Source organism: Schistocerca serialis, chromosome 7, assembly GCF_023864345.2.
Source record: "Schistocerca serialis cubense isolate TAMUIC-IGC-003099 chromosome 7, iqSchSeri2.2, whole genome shotgun sequence".
NCBI classification, from domain to species: Eukaryota; Metazoa; Arthropoda; class Insecta; order Orthoptera; family Acrididae; genus Schistocerca; species Schistocerca serialis.
The window spans coordinates 46,086,665-46,104,962 of NC_064644.1; the positions used below are offsets into that span (position 1 = coordinate 46,086,665).

At 39.4% G+C, this 18,298-nt stretch overlaps 1 protein-coding gene across 2 annotated transcripts in view; it reads right to left on the reverse strand.

Moving 5' to 3' along the window:
- Positions 1-3,849: 3,849 nt before the first annotated feature.
- Positions 3,850-18,298, reverse strand: part of LOC126412882 (uncharacterized) — a 104,385-nt gene continuing 89,936 nt past the window's right edge. Inside the window, exon 4 of one of the 2 annotated variants that reach the window (XM_050082772.1) lies at positions 3,850-6,644. In XM_050082772.1, the coding sequence (XP_049938729.1) occupies positions 6,360-6,644 (285 nt within the window). In that variant the 3' untranslated portion in view covers positions 3,850-6,359. Of the gene's footprint in view, positions 8,907-18,298 lie in introns of both variants that reach the window. The other variant, XM_050082773.1, reaches the window with a different exon arrangement.

Here is an 18,298-nt window from a genome sequence, read left to right on the forward strand (position 1 = left end):
AACATATTTAACCACAGTCAACCACTAAATGTACTAATAGGCATGCACTTTTGTCAAACAAAACCAGTATTTTGAGTTTTCAAACCACTCATTGTTACCCCAAAAGACACCAACACAACCATCTACTAAGAATACCCAGTTTAAACTAACTACATCTCACCAAATCACTTGCATATATCTCAGAGTCATGGTGGTGACGCTTAGCTGAAGCAGTGTAAAATGTGAACTGTGGTGTGTAAAAAGTGAACTGCGGCACTGGAGGTGGGTGCAAGGCTCCAGCTGCAGATGCTGTAGACTGAGGACTCTGAGACAGAACTGCTGTCAGCCCCAAGTAGCCAAAGTACAGCTAATACAATTGAATCCCTTGACCACTGGAGTCAATGATCTTCTGACTTGTTGGCTTTTAAAACTCTTATTTGACATAATAATTGTTGAGGAATTTAATAATGGGTCTTTAACAGATTAATTTTTCATGAGTTCGTAGCTGCCATATGTGTTATGGCTTGTGCAGCGCCGTAATTGTGACTGTTGACCTAGTTACTAAGAACAAACACAATGTTCTCATGACTTTCTTCTTAATCCCAATTAATTGCATTTATATCATTCAAATATCACTGTTTTGTTAGAATATGCGTATCATTGGCCCTGTTACAAACAGCACCAGAATGAAATGTTCTGTGTTGTGTGCCAGTGAGCTAAGCAAAGACCGTATATATTGTATCTCGTATTTAAATTAGAAACATTTCAGTTGCAGATCATTTACAGATTTATATGGAAAATGTTTATCTGTACAAATTTATCAATCCTCTTTCAATTTTAGTTAATGTATGCTTACTTCATTTATCGTGTTGAATGCTTACTTCATTTATCGTGACATCATCAGTATTGTCACGATCTTCTAGATTCCATGGCCCTCAGCATATTTCCGAGTCAGGACAGTGCTGACTAGGAGTAACTGCTCAACTAGCAGGCTTCATAAAGCACAGAAAGACTGTCCATCTAAACTCAGGCAAATGCACAAAAGAAAGAAAATCCTGCACACAATATGCAGTTCGAAATTAACTACTTAACTAACACAAAATCAATGGTCGGAGTCATGGCCATCATTCATCGATTAGAGAGACATCACTTTCCAAAAAATGATATGTTACACAACAAACTGTTTCCAACTATTTCCAAAAAATTGTTTACCGTATAACAGCTTTGCTCTAAAAGAGATCTTTTTGATTTGTATTGCACTTTTAAAAAAATTTCATTTGGTAAGTTATTATTACTGCTATTATTATTATTATTATTATTATTATTATTATTCATTTATAGTACCTGCCCAGATTTCCATGCGTGTCAGAGTGGCACCTCCAGGATGGTTAAGTGTGCCAACCCTATATTAAACCTGCCTGGTGGATTGACGATGGGCATAAGTGTTCCAACCAGCGTGGATGTCGTTTTTAGATGGTTTCCCACATCACACCTGGTGAATACTAGGATGGTAACCAAGTTCTGCCTCAATTACACAATTCACAAAAATTTAGAAAACCTTTCAGTCATCTTCACATACATAACACTACATGCAGACAGTTGGGTACACATATTCCATCCGTGGGGTAATGGGTAGTGACAGGAAGGGCATCCGGCCACCCATTAGGTTAACCATGACAAATCTGTCAATAATCATGCTGACCATATGCAGGACAAAGGCACAAGAAAAGGAAAAAGATTTTTATTATACATCTATGTTCCAACATCATAAATGTTTGGTACATTGTGTGAATACTGAGATATACCCACTGTATAGAGAAAAAGTAACTTTGCAACCTGGCCCAGAGAACCATACGATGCAGACTGGCTGCCATGACATACTCTGTCAAATGGTCTAATTTGGATGTGGTATGGAGGGGCATGGAGTCAGCACATGGCTCTCCATGATGTTTTCAGCTTTTCAGGCTTTAGAGCTGCTATTTCTCATTGATATAGTTCCTCAATTGGCCTCACAAGACTTCTAGTTCAATTAAAATACTTTATGATCGACAGAGTGCAGTGGCAGGAAGCAGTGTTGCCAGCAAGCAGCCAGCCAGTCACACTTCAGAAGGTGTGCACATAAATGCAATGTAGGCAATACAGTGAGCATGTGGTGCTTGAGAATGAATTACAGTTGGCTGATGGCTGACCCCTACCACTCATCTCATGGAAACGTCTTCACAAAGTAATTTTAACTGGTATATAGTGCTCCCCATTCCAGTCCTCTCATAAAAAAGAAGTCCTTGGGAGTAACGGGGATTGAACCTACGACCTTTACATGCTGACCCCTCAGCTGTGGAGGCAGACTTCTCCTTATGTATACACTGTTTAGTTTACCAGATTGCAGCCAGGTAGAAATGTCCAAATCAGCTGATATTTTGATGGGTAACCTTCCACAGTTCTCAAGGCACTAAACGCAATGCCCAAGTTCTGATTTGTACAACAACCACTTGTAACACACTACACAAATCCTCAACAGTTATCCATCCTATCAACTTCTGAAAATCTGTTTATATTTGTTCCCTGCACGCGCCTTCACCATCACCATTAATACCATGTTTTTTTTACACCACCGTCCCTCATTTGAAGGTATGTTCATTATTGAACTCTTTTAATCAATTGTATTGTGATTAATCATAATTTTGCCTTTAAGGATTAGTCTTATGTGTAGGTTATGAGTGCAGTCTTGAGAATTAGAATGTTTTCTTCTTACTTTTGATAAAAGAATTACAATGCTCTCTTCTTATTTTTGATAAAATAACGTTTTTGCATTCTAAGTATGCTGAGTGTGAGAATATTATGTTTTATGGAGAAGTTTTTCTGATAAGGTCATTACATCTGACTCAGTGAATGAGCATATCTTTTTCCAAGTCCCAATTAATTTCTCTCTGTGTTCATGTATGCATCTATAAAGGTCGTCCTGATGCTTGTGCTCATGTAATACCTACCAATAAGCAGCAATACTGTCATGTCACAGGTATTTCGATTTGTTTCTTCTAACCGTCTTCTAACTGATCATTTATGGAATCAAGTTCATTGTTAATAATAGAAAGAGTAAAGGTTACAAGTCACCATATACTTGTCCACCCTGACAGCTGAGTGGTCAACGTGACGGATTGCTCATCCTATGAGCCCAGGTTTGATTCCCGGCTGGGTCAGGGATTTTCTCCTCTCAGGGACTGGGTGTTGTGTTGTTCTCCTCTCAGGGACTGGGTGTTGTGTTGTCTTCATCATCATTTCATCCCCATCAAGCGCCAGGTCGCCCAATGTGGCGTCAAATGTAATAAGACCTGCACCAAGGTGGCCGGACCTGCCCCGTAAGGGGCCTCCAAACCCTCATTTCCATACCATATAGTTGAGGTGTTGGAACAGTTGAAGAGCACGTAAAGAAGACTGAAAACACTATTATAGATGAGATACATCTACCATCAACTATTCCCACATCTCCTAAACTGTTATTCAGCCACATACTGTAATGGAACTCATTAGTGTCTCATCTTTCACTACATACAGAACTTCTCAATTCACAGAAAGAATCAGATTATTTGACATACATATAATCAGGGTATCTGATACACAAACATTTTTCTGATATCACATAAATTTTGACTTTTGAGTAAACAAGTAGTAAAGTGATATTTTATTAACATTCAAATATAAAAATATACTTTCAAATGAAAGGTCTAATGCAAGTAATGATAGTTTAATTATTTTTCAAATAACATAATTATTTTTCATATTTTTGGTTTATTTCAAAATTGAAATTACATTTGAAGTTACTGATGTTGTAACTATTAATTACAAACTCTCAAAATAACACTGGATAAGAATGGCAATATGCAAGCTCTTTGTTAAGTTAAAGAGTTACTTTGATGTGTAATGTATTTATTCTTCTTGGCAAGTCAGCTGCAAGTTTAAGTTGTAAGTTCACAGAAAATGATTGTACTGTACTATGTGTGTCACATATTTTGTAAAGTCCAGATATGTATCAATACTGAGATTGTGCAGTGTAAAAAGGATGAATATTAAATATTGTGTATGGAAGATAATGTATGTGCAACTAATTGTTTCAACGTATATATTTTAAACCAAAATCTAGCCTCCTGCAACTAAAAGAATACTCTTAGATACTGAGCAACAATAAAGACATTGAAATACAATGGATGGAGCCAATTCTTTAAGTAATGAAAATTATTAAGTTAGTTTTTATAACAATCATCATTTTATGAATAATTCAACCTCTGATCAAAATGTGTTTTCTGTTGGAGAACTAATTACACTAACATATGCTAAATATCTACTTGCAAGGGTTGTAATAAAAACTATGTGTTGTAGATTTAAATAGAAAAATTTGACTATCCAAACTATGAAATACGCTGGCCCACCCTTATGCTGAACCTACTCTCAACCCCTTCCCACATATCTGCAAGTTCTGTCCAATGTACTTATCCAACAAATCGTTCTTTCATACAGAACCTGTTTAACTAGACTCCCAAACATTTCAAACCTCATGAACTACCTGAATACACCACACTTAATAGGAAAACATCATTAAGATTTTTCTCTATGGCATTCTCATCATCAACAGTCTTAGTGGAGCGAAAGAATTTACCCAGTTAATTGATCTCATAGAAAACAAACAAACAAACAAAGCAGATAGAATATTTTCATCAGAACCGACAGTTCCTCTCACAGTCACTTAACTTGTAAATTTGGTAATGGAAAGTCCTTGGTGTAATGTAAATGATGGAAGCAAGAAACATCACAACTCACTACATAACTGAGGCATTGAGTGATCAATATGCACTTAAACAAGACTGTAACTTGCAAAGCTTTCAAACAATGTCTTCTTCAGGGCTAACAGTTAAATAATAAATATGCACATGCATACACCTGTGCAGCTACTTTGTCCCAGCTGACTATACTGCTCCAGTCTGCAGCTGACCTAGGATGACAGCTGTATCAGGTGCCGTGAACTTTGGGAGAAAGGAAACAGGGAGGGGTTAGGGGCCATTAGAGAAAAAGATCTTGGTCCATTCTTATACCATTCCTATTCTCAAACTCTTGTCACATGGGTGAAACCTCTGTGGATGACCCCAGTGTAAGACCTGTCTTACGCACCCGCCCAGTTCACCATGTTTCAGACCATCATAGTCATATTCTAACCCAATGGGGCAGAGACACCTAGGAAAACAGCATGGGCATATAGCACCTTTCCTGTAACTTTTACACAGTATTTAATGTGGGCATGGCCACCAATCAACTGTCCACACAAATGTATGAGCAAATCCAAATACATAACAGAAATCTATCAGGTTGTTTTTATGTTGGAAGAGTACAATAGTCCACGCTTAACTCTCTATTTATACAAAGACAAATTATGAACACAAAACGTTATGTGCATTCCTAGGTTCAGCAAAAAATATTTGGTAGAATGACACAGCTGCATATGCTGCGAAAATTTGGTTTTGAAATGAGCATATTTCTTACATTTCTTAACATGAATACAACAAAATAAAGTTTTCAAACATGTTTAGTTTTGAATATGATCAGCAGTTCAAAACTTGAGCCATTTGGGTTGTTATTTATGAGTTCGTTATTCAAATTCTGTTCATTGATTTTTATTTTTTGCTTTACATGAATTTCACTTTTGCCAATGCTGACGGGACAAAAAGTTGATCCTGATTGTATTTCATGTTCAGAAATAAAACATTAATTGTCCACTTCCACCATAACAATACTTAATAAGAAAAAAATATATGTTTTAGTATATAGTCACAATTTTTATTACTACTGTGCATAGTGGCTACTGGTTTTGGTCCACAATACCATCCTCAGGCTACACAGTCTTCATGCTCATTTTCCAAGAAGGTGTGTTATTTGTCAGTATTTGACACAGCTACTAGGGAACCGAGTGAAATGACTTTGTGCCATGTGAGGGCCTGGGGATGGTACTGTGTACCTAGTGGGCAAATTAAAAATAAAACTCGGCGACTATAGAATAAAACATAAATTTTTTTCTCATTGTGTTGGTTGCTGTTCCAGGCAACAGTATGTTAGGAATATGTAAGACTTAGTAAATTACTGAGTTGTTCAACATAATACAACAGTAACTTTAATGACTGCTTTGTTGCACTCCATCAAGTTTAAACAATGCAAATCCAGGATGGAATGATGACAATATTACAAAAAGGATAGATTGCTACTCACCACTTGTTGTGCCTATCTGCGACTCAACAGCTCCATTGTGGTGAGTAGCAATCTATCCATTTCATAATATTGTCATTACTCCATCAAGTTTAGTTTATAAAATGTGTTTCCTTTCCAGTATCTATTAAATATTAATACACACATCCTGGGTACTGCAAACCACATTTATCTGCGATGTCTTCCATTTCTTTTTCCTCAGGGAGACTGCTGAAGAAAATATTTATCCCTGTCATGGAGTAAAAGTCTGCTTCTGATAGAAGGGGAATCACAGACCTCTGCATGCCACGAATGAATGGCATGAGTCTACAAATAAGCAGCTGAGGGCATGTCAGATTGGCGTACTGTGAAATGTGACCATTTACAGCATCCATAACACGATCAGCCAGGGACTGATCCTTTACAGATGGCACAAACTTCTGAAAATAATGGAAAAATTAGTGTTTCAGTAGTGTTACTCTAATTCCATCAACAAGAATAATCATATAATATTTACTATTTACAATCTGGAATTTATTTTATTTTTTTATTTATAAAATTTTCTCAGCGAAAGTCAAATACGAGGGCTATCCACAAAGTACATTATGTTTTGGAATTAAAAATAAATAAAGTATTGGAAAATTTCTTTATTATATACAGATGAAAGCCACACTTCAATACTACTTTTCTACATAGTTGCCATTTAAATTAAGGCTCTTATCATAGCGATGGACGAGCTCGGAAATTCCTTCGTTGTAAAATTCGGCCGCCTGCGCCTTCAACCACATGGTTACCTCTTCTTGAAGCTGTGCATCGTCATCAAAACGCTGCATAGCCAACCACTTCTTCATTGCTGGGAATAAGTGGAAGTCACTTGGTGCCAGGTCAGGACTGTACGGCGGATGAGGAAACAACTCCCACTTAAAAGATTCGAGAACTTCACGAGTGGCATTTGCCGTGTGGGCCCGGGCATTGTCGTGAATCAGCAAGATCTTTGAGCCCAACTTTCCACTGCGCTTGTTTTGTATTGCTCTTCTGAGGTTGCGCAGAGTTTGGTAATACCTTTGAGAGTTTATTGTAGTGCCTCTTTCCAGGAAATCCACAAAAATCGTATTTCTACCGGGTTACTGATTAACCACTTGGTTGAAGGCACAGGCGGCCGAATTCTACGACAAAGGAATTTCCAAGCTCGTCCATCGCTACGATAAGTGCCTTAATTTAAATGGCAACTATGTAGAAAAGTAGTATTTAAGTGTGGCTTTCATCTGTATATAATAAAAAGTTTTTCCAATACTTTATTTATTTTTAATTCCAAAACGTGATGTACTTTGTGGATAGCCCTCGTATAAGAATATAAAATTATTGCAAAGAATAAAGATCTCAGCACTCACCTCCATGACAGACACCTGTGAGTACAGCATACAGGGGAGTGTGGCTTAGGTTTCAAAAACCCAATTTTTATGTAACACATAAATAGAAGAAGTCAGAAAATGAATGAAATAGAAATAAATTGCTCACAGCCCAAGATAAGTTGAAACTGTGATGCGCATGGAGTAAGGTATTTCAGAAACATTAAAATTGTCTCTGTAACATCCTAAATGAGTAACAAGAGGTGGCTTAAGTAATATGGAAAGACCTACTGCTGTTTTCTGACACTGAAACATACCAAGTTGGAATTCCTACATCTGTTGTGATTTCAACAAATGATAACAACCAAATTTGTTGTCCTTTCTGATCTCTACCATATAGTTTACAAGCAGAAGTGGAATAGAGTCAGTCAGGCTCTGAGAAATTCAAAATTCAGGCATACCCTTACATCGACCTACAACAGAAATAGACAAGCTGTCCTATGGAAAAACCTGTGTGCTCTTGGCACAGGCAAAGTAAACGCTGCAGCTGATCCCATTGTCCCAGCTGAAGAACTGAACTGGTACTTCATATACCTACAACTGCAATTGAACCACAAACAAAACAGAGACTTATTGATAACTTCATGGGGATAAATGACTGTAACCATGAAAATTTCTATCTAAAGCATGTTACTTGCAATACCATCAGAGAGGCCATCACACACATCAGATCGGCATCTATTGGACAAGATGCTACCACAGTCCAAATGATGAAGCTTATTGTGAGCCACTACTACTCACTGTAGCAGGCACCTTCGACCACTCTTTACCTACAAGAGCTATTCCTGCAGTCTGGAAACAGGGACTAGTTAAGGCTTAAGAGTATATAGTTCTTGGCCAATTGACGATCTACCTAACTACAAACAACTACTACATGAATATCAATCATGTTTCCATAAATGCTGCACAATAATGTCCGCCTTAATAAAGGTAACAGATGACCTGAAGCTTGCCATAGATGCACAAGTGGCAACTATCATGTGCTTCTTTGACTTCAGCAAAGCCTTTGACACTGTTGAATTAGACATATTACTTGCAAAACTTAGCAGCCTAAATTTCTTGCAAAGTGAAGTGCAATGATTTCGCTCATACCTAACTTCTCACAGCAATGCATCCTGTCCAGCACTATGAGGCCACAGAGGAGGCAGGTAGTATCAGGTGTCCCCCAGGGTTTGGTATTAGGTCTTGTACTCTCTTTATTGTATTGTGTCATCAGTTTTGTCCTACTGCAAGTACCACTTGTACACTGATGACTTCCAGCTGTAAATATTTTATGGATGTGGTGTTGTAGAGCTTTAATGAATGTTAAGAATTTCATTATGCAATACACAACTGTATCAGTATATTTTATTAGACACTATCACTTTTAGTCTAGGATCAGACTATCATCAGGTCCAAAAACCATCTCAGCTATACATTTGTGTAATTGAAATAACAGTTCTCATATGTACATTGTTCCATCATTGATATGTATATGTATAACATATCCATTTAACCTCACAAACATTTTGTGGGACAAAATGACTGTTAAGAACTGTCTTATGCAATACACAGCAATGATCAATTTCAGTCTAGGGTCAGACCAATGTTGGGTCCAAAAGACATCTCAGCTGTGCATTTACATAACTGAAATAACAGTTATGGCTCTGAGCACTATGGGACTTAAAATCTGAGGTCATCAGTCCCCTAGAACTTAGAACTACATAAACCTAACTAACCTAAGGACATAACACACATCCATGCCCGAGGCAGGATTCGAACCTGCGACCGTAGCGGTCGCGCGGTTCCAGATTGAAGTGCCTAGAACCACTCGGCCACAACGGCTGGCAAATAACAGTTATCAGGTGTATGTTGTTCCATCACTGAAGGTAGCTGTATATATGTAACATTATGTCCATTTAACCTCACAGGCATTTTTGTAAGGCACAAAAATGTCTATGGGGTTAAATGTACATAATTTTATATATAGTTAATCTAAATGATAAATGGAAAATCTCATATAAAGATGTGAAACAAATATTAACAAAGAAATAGAGGGGCTGGCCAGTACTTACCTCAGCTCAGTACAGCTGACAGATACACAAAACAGAACAGAAATTTACATATCCTAGCTTTCGGAACTTTGTTCCTTCGTCAGGGAGGACAGAGGGGAAAAAAAGGGAAGAAGGAAAAGTGGATTCAGTTACTCACAACCCAGGTTATGAAGCAACCGGTGAAAGGTAAACAGGGAGGGTAGCAAAGATGGAGGCATGGGTGTCAGAGGGAAGTCAAAGATATTCTACTGTAAGTACTGTGCCAGCTTCAAACCAAAGAGGATACGTACAGAAGTAAAGAGGTATATAGTATAAAGATAAACACAACTATGTAGGGTGAAAAGATGTGTCAGTGGCTACAGAGGAAAGGGAAAGAGGAGAAGACTCAAGAGTAAATGGGAGTGGGGTTGGTTAATGTAGGTTCAGTCCAGGGGGGATGGCAGGATGAAAGGATGTGTTGGAGTGCAAGTTCCCATCTCTGCAGTTCTGAGGGACTGGTGTTGGATGGGAAAAGCCAAATGGCATGTATGGTGTAGCTGGTTCCTAGGTCCCTAGAATTATGCTGGAGGCTGAATCCACTTTCCCCTCTTCCCCTTTTTTCCCCTCTCTCCTCCCTGACGAAGGAACAAAGTTCCGAAAGCTAGGATATGTAATCTTTCTGTTCTGTTTTGTGTATCTATTGGCTGTACTGAGCTGAGGTAAGTATTTATATATAGTTAGTTAGTTAATTACATGTTCCTTAGATCATTTTGCATGATAGATCATACTGATGTGGAACTAATCATTTTAGATTCGCATTTACAAAACGAAAAAAAAAGATATACAGATGTGAGTTAGTAATTCCTACCCACCACCTTTTACACTTTACAGTAATAGATATTCTTCTACAGAATAGGAGTTGTCAAGGTGAAACTTTCTCAGTTCATTATAAAATTTTACTTTGTTGTCAGTCAGACATTTTATATCACTGGTTAAGTGATCAAAATTTTTGATTGCAGTATTGTGAACCCCTTTTTGTCCTAAAGACAGCCCTGATGTTGATTAATGAATGTCATTTCTCCTTCTGGTATTATGTACATCATTGTTACTTTTGAACTGTAGTGGATTACTTACAACAGACTTCACGAGGGAATAAATATACTGTGAAGCAGTAGTCAGAATGCCCAACTCATTAAACAACAAAGTAGGAGAAAATAGATTTTTACTTACCATAGAGAAGACATGTTAACTTGCAGACAGACACAATTAAAAGACACTTACATAAAGCTTTCAGTCAAAGTGAAATAGAAACACACACCACTCATAAACACAAGCAAGCACACCTCATGTACACATGATTGCCAACTCTGGCAGCTCATTTGTGGTTGGATCTTGGGGGTGTTAGGAGATCGGGGTTGTGAGGGGAAATGGCACAGGAGATCTGTTTGCAGACTGGATCTGGCAGATAGTGGTTGTCTGTGAAGGCCTTGGTGAGACCATCAGCATACTGAGCAAGGAAGCTCTTGCCACTGCAGATCTGCCATTCCCAGGCGGCCAGGCTGTATGGGACAGATTTTTTGGTGTGAAAGGGGATGACAGCTGCCAACATGCAGGTACTGTTGGTGTGTTTAATGCAGACAGAAGTGCAGATGGAACCATCAGTGAGGAATAGGTCAACATCTAGGAAGGCGACATGCTGGGGTGAGGAGGACCAGGTGAAGTGGATGTGAGAGAAGTTGTTGATGTTGTGAAGGAATGAAGATAGGGTAGCTTGGCTCTGTGTCCAGATCATGAAGATAACATCAATGAACCTAAACCAGATTAATGATTTTGTGTTTCGGAAGATTAGGAAGGTCTCCTCTAGATGTTCCATAAACAGATTGGCATAGGAGGGTGCCATGCAGGTGCCCCACAGCTGAGCTGTGGCTTTGTTTGTATATTTTCCCATTAAAGGAGAAGTAGTTGTGGGTTAGGATAAAGTTAGTGAGGTATGTGAGGAATGAGGTAGTGTGTTTGGAGTCTGAAGGGCAGTAGGGAAGGTAGTGTTCAATAGCAGTAAGACCATGGGCATGAGGGATGTTAGTGTACAGGGAGATGGTTTCAACAGTGACAAGTAGGGATGCAGGAGGTAAAGGGGTGGGGATGATGGAGAGTTGGTGAAGGAAATGGTTGGTGTCTCTGATGTGGGGGGCTAAACAACAGAGGGGGCACAATAAGCAGCCACAAAGGGGCATCCAGGATTGTTGGGTTTGTGGATTTTGGGGAGCATGTAGAATGTGGATGTTGGGGTGTCACATGGGTAATGAAGGAGATGGATTCAGGGGGGAGGTTCTGGGAAGGGCCTAAGGTTTTAGGAATGGACTGGAGGTTGTGTTGGACTCCTGGGATGGGATCACTCAGGCAGAGTTTATAGGTGGAGGAGTCATATAACTGGTGGAGGCCTTCTGCCAGAGAGTCACTGCCATTCATAACAACAGGTCAGAATTTGTTTTGAAGTCATGTATGGCTACAGTTTCTTCTATTGAAAGACTGTTGTTTTGAGGAAGGATGGCGAGGCTAAGTTGGAGTTAAGGAATTCCTGGAAGGTGACAAGCAGGTGGTTAGGTGGAAGGGAGTGAGGATCACTGTTGGATGGCAGTATGAACTGGAAGAGGTTGGGTTAAATGCTAGAATTATGTTGGTTTTGGTTGGAGGGATTGGCGTGAGGATGTGCCCTCATTGCAGGGATCAGGAAAAGGAGAGTGGGCCTTTGAAGAGTCCAACATGTTTAAATTTGAGTGTAGGGCTAAAGGTGAGGTCTTGAGATAGGACTGAAATTTCTGTGGAGCTGAGGGTTTTGCTGGGGAGATTAACAACTGTGTTGGTTCTGCATTTGGTGGAAAGTTGGTAGGGAGTCGTGGGGGATGTGCAAGTTGATAAGGGCAACTAGGCAGAGTTTAGTTGCTGTGAGGGAAGGTCAAGGAGGACCACTGTGGGTAGGATACGAGTAGGACGGTGGTGTCAAAGGCAACAGCAGGATGTTAGCAGGTTGGATAACTTATGGAGGTGGTGTCTGGAAATCTCATCCAGATGCTGGAGAGCAAGGGATTAAATTTCAAAGATGTGATGTGTGGAGTACAGATTGCGCAATAGTCATATCTTGCAGAGGGAGCAGAGGTGGTTCTGGGATGCCTGTGCCATGGAGATGTGTTTTTTCAGTATGAGAGTTAAGAGCCAGGGATTGGTGGAATCTGGAAAGATGAAGGTCAATGTGAAAGGATGGGTCAGATTCAGAGAAAGGAATCTTTATGGTTTGGCCATTTGGGGGGGATTCCATGGTTTAGGCAGCATTTGAAAAATAGAATGTGGGATTGGGTTTTAGCCAAGGAAAGGGATACTGGTGCAAAAATCAGGGGTGAATTGTGGTGGGAATAGTGTAAAGGAAATGGGAATGACACAGAAACAGGCAAAATAGGTGTATATATGGTTCTCGGGCGAGACGTCGGATGTCATAGTGAAAACTCCACAATATTTTATCAGTGCAACTGGCCAACATCTGCTAAGGCAGTGTGCTCATCGCACCTGAAGATGTCGGCCAGTTGCGCTGATGAAATATTGTGGAGTTTTCACTATGACATCCGACATCTCGCCCGAGTACCATATATACAACATGTCCGTCGGGAAAGCCTCAAGCAACACAGGCAAAATAGGTGTTTAGGGTTGTGGGAGGAGCTAGATAAGAGAAACGGTGTGTGACAGATACGAAAAAAACCATGCAAATATGTAAAGATACACAAAAATGCATGAAGATACATAAAAATATGCACAAATACATTAAAAACATACAGGAACATGAGACAAAAAGAATGATGAGAAATGTGTGTGTGTGTTGTCATGAAGCCTGTGTTGTGTGTGGACGATCATTTGCACAGTGTGGCTCAGAAATAGATGTAGTTTGGAAGGTGATGAATACACAGCAAAGAAGAGAAAGAATGGGCACTGAGAAGAGTAATGCTATAGAGAAGAGTAACAAAGGAAAACATCACAGGATTGTAGGTTGGAAGAAAAGCCATCCAGCAAAATCAAACAATGAGCAGTCTGATAGGAATATCAATGATGTACAAAAAGAATCATTGCTACTTACTGTACAAAAGACATGTTAAGTTGCAGACAAGCACAATTAAAAGATCCTTACATAAAGCTTTTGGCCACAGTCTTCATCAGAAAAAGAGAAACACACACCATTCATACACACATGCAAGCACATCTCATGCACACATGACTGCCAACTCTGGCAGTTCGGACCAGATTGCAACTATCATTTGGGATGCAAGCAGCAGCCTGGATTGGGCAGGGAGGGGGAAGGAATAGTAGTGCATGGGTAGGGGGAGAGACAAATGCTGTCTGGTGGAGTGTGCAGAGACTAGAATGTCAACATGCACATTGTCAGGAGGTTGTGGGGCAGGGAAGTGGAAAAAGGAGCAATAAGGGAGAGGAGCGGGAAAAGGTGGGTGGGTGCACTGGCAGAGGGTGGCAAATAAAGAGGGTGGGAGACAAAAATGGGGAGGAGATAATAGGACAGAGGCGGTGGAAACTGTTGGGTGGATGGTGTGGGGACTGTATGTTACCATAGACTGAAGCCAGGATAATTACAGGAGTGGAGAATTTGTCGTAACGATAACTTCCATCTGCTCAGTTCAGAAAGGCTGGTGGCAGAGGGGAGGATCCAGATGGCTTGGGTAGTGAAGCAGTCATCGAAATCAAGCATGTTATGTTCAGCTGTATGCTGTGCCACAGTGTGGTCTACTTTGCTTTTGGCAATGGTTTGGCTAAACAGTTGTCTACAAGATGATAATGGGTGAGCACCGCACATTATTCTTACAGCACGTTTTTGTGCAATGAAGACTTCTTTCCTATGACATTACTGAATGAAAATATGGAAAATATGTCAATTCCTGATTTGTCTCCCCCCAAGGTTTGCAATGAATCTAAGAACAATTGTGGCGGAACTGTATTATTTTAAGAGTTCCAAAATATGTTTTTCCAATTTAAATTCTCACCAATATTGACCCCTAAGAAAAGTGAGGGTGAGACGATTCACAGAAAATCAGTCAATGATACTATTAAGAACTTTGTTTACCATTTTTTCTGTTTCTGCACATAAGCTTGGATTGATTACAATATTAGTGTCATATGCAAAAAGAATTAATTCTGCTTGTTGTATACCAGATGGAAGATCATTTATAAATATGGGGAAAAATACAGGGCCTAAAATTGACCTTAAGGACCCCACATGTGCTTTCTCCCCAGTCAGATTTGTGTCTCTGGACTATGTTGCTTGAATTACTAAGTACAACTTTTTGCATTCTTTTGGTTCGATATGACATTCTCCATTGGTTGGCTATACCATTGATATCATCAGTTTATCTTGGAGAATACTGTGATTCACACAGTTCACTGCCTTAGGGAGGTTGAAGAAAATACCAGCCAGCGCTATTTTATTATTTAAAGCTTGTAAAGTGTAAATGGCATTCCTGGTAGAACAACCATTTTGGAACCCAAACTGTGGGTTGCTAAGGATACTATTATTGCTAACGCGAGACAGTATTCTAGAATACATCATCTTCTCAAACATTTTGGGGAATGATGTCAGCATTGAAACAGGTCAATAGTTATTGACACCTCCTTATCACCTTTCTTAGAGAGGTGTTTAACAATGGCATACTTCAGTCTCACTGGAAAAATGCCTTGAGTTAGCAATGCGTTAAGTATGAGCTTAATACCGTACATAGGAACAAACCTTTACTATTCTATTGGAAATGCTATCAAAACGAGTTGAGCATCAATTTTAGAGAGAATGTATAATTTTCTTAATTTCAGATGGAGGAGTTGGTGATCATTCATAAGACTGAATTTTATGGAAGTTACTGCTATGAATTTGCTCTTGAACTGTTTGTCCCTATGCTTTCTACTATATTTAAGAAATGATTATTAAATGCATTTGCTACCTGTGACTCATCATGTACAGCCCTTCCATTCAGTTCAGTAGTGATGCTGTCTCTTTCTGTGGCTGGTTGTCCTGTTTTATATACCATATAGTCTTAAGTCTGCTGTATGACACACTTATTTCTATTATGTACAGGTACCTTCATTTTTTAATAACCTTTCCATGAAATTTTGAGTAGTTTTTGTAGTGTGCAACTACTGCAGGGTTCCTACCTGTTCTTGCCAAAAGATATGTTTTCCTTTTCCTTTCTTAAGATAATTTAGTCCCTGTAATAATCTGTAGTTTTCTATACGGCTGTGTAGTGTCCTTTCTGATTAGTTTATGTGGAAAGCTACTTTCAAATAATGATGTGAATTTGTTATGAAATAGATTAAATTTTGTGTTAGCATTTGGCTCATTGCAAATTACATCCCATTTCATCTCCTGCAAACTATTCTTAAAAACATTTGTCCTGGAGTCATTAATTATTAAACTGATTTCTACTGAGGAGTATCCACACAGTAAGGTGATATGTTATTTATCCAACTAACTGTGAATCATGATCAGAGAGAGCATTTGTTACTGGGAAAATAGTTATTTTCTTGCTTTGAGCTTTTTCACATAAAACATTATCAATCAGGGTTCTACTTTCTTTGTCCACCCATGTTAGAAAGTTAATTACTGATATGAAACTGTAGGATCCAGTCACCACAGACTAACTGCTTGCTGCTGTCTGACAGATAGCACAGCAAGGAATCCAGATTCCTCATAAATAGTTCAAAATTTCCAATTCAAGGTGAGCTATTTTTCAGAATTAATTCACAAACACAGACTTCTTTGCGATGAACACTACAAAACCTACTTCTCTCAGTGTTTTTCAACTTGGGTTCTGTTTTAATGTGTATAACAATTCCTCTTTTTCCCATGCTATTTCTGCTTGAGTAAACTGCAATAGTGTAATCTTTTATATGTAACTTATCTAACCTTGTTGTGATGTGGTGCTCAGGCAGGCACAGGATGGCTATCTTTTCAGAGCTTTCTAAATACGAGGGCTATCCACAAAGTACATTGCGTTTTGGAATTAAAAATAAATAAAGTATTGGAATTTTTTTTATTATATACAGATGAAAGCCACACTTAAATACTACTTTTCTACATAGCTGCCATTTAAATTAAGGCACTTATCATAGCGATGGATGAGCTTGGAAATTCCTTCATCGTAAAATTCGGTCGCCTGCGCCTTCAACCACGTGGTTACCTCTTCTTGAAGCTGTGCATCGTCATCAAAACGCTGCATGGCCAACCACTTCCTCATTGCTGGGAATAAGTGGAAGTCGCTCGGTGCCAGGTCGGGACTGTACAGCAGATGAGGAAACAACTCCCACTTAAAAGATTCGAGAACTTCATGAGTGGCATTTTCCGCGTGGGCCTGGGCATTGTTGTGAATCAGCAAGATCTTTGAGCCCAACTTTCCCCTGCGCTTGTTTTGTATTGCTCTTCTGAGGTTGTGCAGAGTTTGGCAATAACTTTGAGAGTTTATTGTAGTGCCTCTTTCCAGGAAATCCACAAAAATCACACCTTTTCTGTCCCAAAAGACAGTCGCCATCACCTTCCTTGCCGACATTGTCTGCATGCATTTCTTGGGTTTTTGGGGGGAATTTGTGTGCCCCCACTGCATTGATTGCAATTTGGTCTCGCAGTTCACATGCTTAACTCATGTTTCGTCACCAGAAGGATGCGATCGAGTAATGAGTAGCCATCTTTCTCGTAAGCGTCCAAAAACGTTAATGTTGCAGCCATTCGCTGATTTTTGTGAATCTCTGTCAAGATTTTTGGTATCCATCTTGCACAAAACTTGTGGTAACCAAGCTTTTCGGTAATGATTTCATGCATCAAACTTCGTGAAATTTGTGGAAAACTCATAGAGAGTTCCGTTATTGTGAAATTACGGTTTTTATGGACCGTGGCATCGACTTTCTCGACAAGTTCGGCAGTCACTGTGCTGGGTCTTTCACTTCGCTCTTCATCGTGAACGTTAGTTCGGCCATTTTTAAATTTTATGACCCATTGATGCACTCCACCTTCAGTGATTATGTTGTCCCCATACACTTCACAAAGCTGCCGATAGATTTCTATCGGTGTACAGTTTTTTGCAGTCAGAAACCTTATTACAGCACGCACTTCACACTTCGTGGCATCTTCAATTAATGCTGACATTTCAAACTGTCACAGTAACTCAACGGAGTACAGCATGAACCTCTCACTAGCACGGCAGGATGCTGACTGAGCAGCGGAATGCCATGACACCAAGATGGCCGCGCTAGCCCCGCCCCTAACGGACACAAACGAAAACATAATGTACTTTGTGGATAGCCCTCATATTTCAGCAAAGAAGCTCTTCTACCTTATTACTCAATCATCTAATAGCTTTATCAAAAAACTTAACCTTATTTTTCTGTGCATTATTAAACGATGGGGCTCTTTGTTATTTTCACTTCTTACAAAACAGACGGCCTGAATCCTGATTCTAACCTAAAAAAGGTGCCCCTCTGACATCAGTAACCATAGGGATCTTGCTTTGTGTGTAGATGCTGCCCCCCCCCCCCCCCCCTAATATATTATCTGCAAGGAGCTCAGTCGACCTATCTTTCTCTCTTCTTTTCAGGTGTAGGCCATGACTTGCACATTCCAATCTCCCAATTGTAGCA